The sequence below is a fragment of the Lutjanus erythropterus genome, chromosome 17 (assembly GCF_056507025.1).
Source record: "Lutjanus erythropterus isolate fLutEry1 chromosome 17, fLutEry1.hap2, whole genome shotgun sequence".
NCBI lineage: Eukaryota > Metazoa > Chordata > Actinopteri > Lutjaniformes > Lutjanidae > Lutjanus > Lutjanus erythropterus.
Window position 1 is genome coordinate 847,325 of NC_139333.1, and position 5,000 is coordinate 852,324.

The 5,000-nt window shown below is 41.4% G+C and overlaps 1 protein-coding gene across 1 annotated transcript in view; it reads left to right on the forward strand.

The window, feature by feature from the left end:
- Window positions 1–5,000, forward strand: part of arg1 (arginase 1) — a 7,673-nt gene that overhangs the window by 1,311 nt on the left and 1,362 nt on the right. The window contains exons 3-6 of the mRNA XM_084741708.1: window positions 1,211–1,385; window positions 3,063–3,222; window positions 3,503–3,597; window positions 3,711–3,815. Coding sequence (XP_084597834.1) covers window positions 1,211–1,385; window positions 3,063–3,222; window positions 3,503–3,597; window positions 3,711–3,815 — 535 coding nt within the window. The remainder of the gene's footprint in view (window positions 1–1,210; window positions 1,386–3,062; window positions 3,223–3,502; window positions 3,598–3,710; window positions 3,816–5,000) is intronic.

Consider the following 5,000-nt stretch of genomic DNA (forward strand, 5'->3'; position numbering starts at 1 on the left):
ATGCTGCACACACACACTCTCTCTCTGTTTTATTAATGGCTCAAAGCAGACGAGATGAAAGAGGTGTCTGACCTTGATCGTCCAACAACACACACACTACAGAAATAGATCTGTAGTGTGTGTGTGTGTGTGTGTGTGTGTGTGTGTGTGTGTGTGTGTGTGCGTGGAGCGTTTAAATATCACTAGGTGTATTTCCATGAGTGCAGGTAAAAGTACTCAGATCTAAAAGTACAGACACCACAGAGTAAAAATACTTCTGTTACAGGTAAAAGTCCCGCATTCAAAAATCTTACTTGAGTAAAAATAAAAGTGACAACCAACTGCAGGTGAGACAAAGACAAAAAAGACAGAACAAAATGAATAAGACTTATCAATCGAAAAAGACATAACAAAAAAATGTAACAAGATGAAAAAGAGGCAAAAAGGACATAAGACCAAAACTAAAAAACATGAAAAAACTACGAAAAATAGCTTGTACACAAACACACTAATATAACTTTGATTCAAAATGTTCTAACTTTAGGAAGCAAAACGCAGTAACATGGTTAAGAAACACTCTGGACTCACAACTTTCCATGTTACTGAGGAGACGTTTACGAGTGATGAACATTTTTTTTTTAAAGATATGAATTGGGGCTTTTGTTGCCTTTATTGGATAAAACAGCTGAAGAGCAGACAGGAATCAGGGTGAAGAGATGGGGGGGCGACGTGCAGCAAAGGGCCGCAGGCAGGAGTCGAACTGGCGGCCTCTGCAGAGGACGTGAGGTGGACGCTCTACCAACTGAGCTACAGCGCCGCCTCGGGTTAAAAAATAAGCTGAGGTCGTATTTTTGTGAGTTTAGGCAACTTTTCCTTCGCGCGACTCCTGTAGACCTTTTGTCGTCTCATTCAGGAGACACTGAGGACCACATCCAGTGTTTTTCTTTCTGTAGTTTGTGTGAAGTTGACTGACAGTAACAGGGACGTTTCATAGGTCACTCATTTATCCGGCAGCTGGTTATTCTGTCAACACAATCGACTGACTGTTCATGTTCTCACACACTGAGCATTCTGGGAAAATCAAGTGTGATGTTGGGTATTATTAATGATCCAGTATCAATCAGATTAAAGGTTCAGTTCACCCAAATCAACCACAGTAACATTTCCGCTCTCGCCTCTGCGGCGTCCGCATACAGATTTAATGTTGACATTCCTGTGTTTGTGTCTGCAGGGTGTGCAGTGAAGGATTATGGGAACCTGACGTTTGAGGAGGTGGTGAACGATGAACCGGTGGGTGGGGTGAAACATCCGCGAGCGGTGGGCCGCGCCAACAAGATGCTGTCGGAGGCAGTGCGGGCTGTGAAGATGGAGGGACACACCTCGGTGATGCTGGGAGGAGACCACAGGTGGGTTCATGTCCACTGACGCCCCATGACTCTAATTAATAAAGCCGGGTCTCAAATAATGACCTGGGGTTAACATGAACTAATTTAGTTTGGAAGAAAGAAATCAAGGCTGGATAAACCGTTGGTTGCAACAACAGGACTTAGGTCTGGTCTTAAGCTAAGTCTGATCTAATAGTTACGCTGATTACACAGTCTAAGCTTAAGTCGTCTTTTCACAAAGTCAGCTCGCTAAAAAAGACCACATCATATGTTCAGTATAAAAGTTAGTTTACTGGATTGGTGACAGGATTTGTGAAGGAAGAGGGTTGAAGAGGAGGGATGAAGGGTTTAAGGGATGAAGGAGTCAAGCAGAGGGAAGTTTTTAAGGGATGAAGGAGGTTAGTTCATCGTTGAGCTGCAGGGTCACAAACCTGTGTGTCGAGATTCAGCGTATCTTGATGATTTTCGGTGCTTCATCCTCTTGAGGTTATGATAAAAACAAGAAGAATTACTTAAACATTATCCCTAATGTGCTTTTGATGGATCCGTAAGAACGGTGTTGCCCTGTTGGAGAACGTAGATAATAAAGGTTTATTTATCAACCGACACACAAAGAAAGAAAGAACTTAATGATTTAATTCTCAGGAAAGAATACAGAATAAAAGACAAGTGACTGGCAGATTTTTACAAAATATCCCTTTGCTTTAAAACTTTCCTTAAGAAACTGGAATCAACTGCAAAGTAAAATCTGTTAGAAGCGGCTGACCGCCGCGCTCACAACCTCGACTTCAATTTAGTAAATGGTTACACTGGTGGACTGTTAACTTTGGTGTCCAGTACCAGCAGCAACAGTCTGTCAATCATCCACCAGCAGGAGACACAGGTCAGATCAAACAGTGTGATCGATCGATCGCTGGACTGTTTGGTTTGATTGACAGCTCACATGTAACCACAGAGAAACAAAAACACGCTCATGTGGAGGGAAACTGTAACTGGATGAAAACAAATAATACTGCAGAGTGAATATATTCTTTAAAAAACTCTGATTACTGCACGGGACAGGATTCATTACAGCCTACAGAACATTTAACATTTGAAAGGATTTCCTGGAATGTATCTTTCACTGTGTCCAGTTGAAAATCAGTCATTACTTTTAATAAACCTGTAAACCTGCACAAAAACCTCTGCAGGAATCTTCTGAATCAACTTCCATTCAGAGCAGAAGTGGAAGAAATACTCTGATTATTGAGTTCAAAGTAAAAGTAATGTTAAAAAAAAAAATACTGTTACAAGTAAAAACATTCAAAATCTCTCTCTGAGCATCAAAATATACTTTAAGTACCAAAAGTAAAAGTACTCTTGACCTTACAAGTGTGAGACGTTACTCAAACATGACATTTAAAGCGTCACGTTGCAGCGACAGTCCTGCAATATAACTCTTAAAACGTGACTCTTAAAATATTAAGTTGCAGCTACGTTGTGTAGCGTTTCAGCAACAAGCCTGTCTTAGCAGGAACGCTGCATGCGGCGTCCCAGCAACGTAAAACATCGCAAAAATTCCACTGCAACTACGTTCCTTAAAATTAGAGATGTTCAGAAAACATTTTTTCCTTCCTGATGTTGATTTCCAGGTGCTTTCATGTTTCCGGGAGTCGTGACAAGCTCTTTTGTCTCTGTGCCTTTTCGTGTGTTCTTCAGTCTGGCGATCGGCTCCATCCACGGTCACTCGGCGGCGGTCGGGGAGCTGAGCGTCGTGTGGGTCGACGCCCACGCCGACATCAACACGCCATTGACCACGTCCACGGGAAATATGCACGGACAGCCGATGTCCTTCCTCCTCCACGAGCTGCACTCAAAGGTCAGATCTGGTACCAGATTATCGGGGACGCAGAAATGCGACAGGAGAAAAGTTTGTTTGGACTCAGCTCCCCCTGGTGGCTCAGAAAAAGCCCCTGAGGTGGATGAGACATGAAAAAAGCGCCCTCTAGAGGAGAGAAAATTAAAGTCTGTGGACAGACCTTTTTATGTATTTGCTTTTGAGTCAGAATTCTCAGACATAAACAGAGATAGACACTCTGGTCCGTGGGGATTTTGGATCGGCTGAATATTTAGATTTTTGTCATTCTTTGTGCTCACAGGTTCCCAAATTGCCAAACTTCTCCTGGATCAAACCGTGTGTGTCAGCCAAAGATCTCGTCTACATTGGTTTGAGAGACGTGGACGAAGGGGAGCAGTAGGTCTCTCAGTTTATCTGACGTCACTTAAACTGGACGGAAGATCTGCATTTTCGGGACATTTTAGGGACTGTAAGACCAAAACTTCACTTTTTCCCTTTTATTTTCCCAGTTATATCCTGAAGCTCCTGGGTGTGAAGGTGTTTTCCATGTCGGAGGTGGATCAGCTCGGTATTGCCAAGGTCATGGAGGAGACATGTGACTACCTCTCTGCCAAGTGAGCTCCACCCCCCGATCACCGTCACTGACACAAACACTGTTTTATCATTACATAATAAACGCCCATTGCTCCGAAAACACACACTCCCCCTGGAGATTTTTATGCTCAATATCCTTGTGTATGTTGACGGGCAACAAAAATACTTGGTTAGGTTCAGGATAAAATAAGTACATTAGTTACAAAAGTTTGGTTTTGGAGCAGAAGGCTTTTGTTTCGGGGATAACAGGCTGTTGGATAAATGGGTTTTTGTTATACAAACTATTGCAGTTTCAGAAAAATGAACTGAAAATGAAATTGAACTGAAACCAGCTGCAGAGTTTAGTCTCAATCTAATAATTTATGAGAATTTACTAACTAAAAATAAGTGTCAAAATCAACTGTATGATCTGATAATACAAGTTAATTTTGATTTTTAAAAAAAGGAAATAAAAAAAACAAACACAAAAAAAACCAAGCACCATTGGTCCATTTAGGTCTGTTTATTATTTGTTCTGGAGCTTTCGATTGTATTGGACCATCTTCATCAGCAGATGAAAACGCAGATGTTCAAATATACATTTAAGGACAGGAGTAACTCCTCAACCATCAGGTCTACGTGCAAAGTTGTGGTCACCTTTGATAGGTTTGAAGCTAAGGAAAAGAAATCGAGTCTATTCAAACAGATTTCTGTCACCATTCCAGGGTCAAATGAAGATGCAATAAAGGATTTTTTTTTTTTTTATCCTCACTTAGTAAAAACTGAATTTCAAAGCAATATCACCTTTATAACCAGGTTCCGATTCCACTCTTTTCCTGCTTCCTGGACAACAACTGAAGCTGCATATCTGATGGAAATAAAATACAACATTTATGATGCAGTTTATAAAGATATTCTCAGACGCTCACCAGGTTTTGATCATGTTTATGTTGGCTGACTTATTCCCCTAGAGCCACGTTACTAAACGTTTAATATTAAAAAAAAACAGTGAATATTGAGGGAGTGGTGAACGAGAGTCAGTAGGTGGAGACTACTGCTGTCTCTTCGCACACGGCTAATGTAAATGACTATGAATGACCCAGAAACATTAAATTTTTGATCACGAGCGTCGATAAACAGCTTTTGATCACAAAATAGCAGGTCAGACCTGATTTGTGGTTCTGGCTGACGTCAGGTTTACATGAGCTCCGCTGTGAATTCTGGTC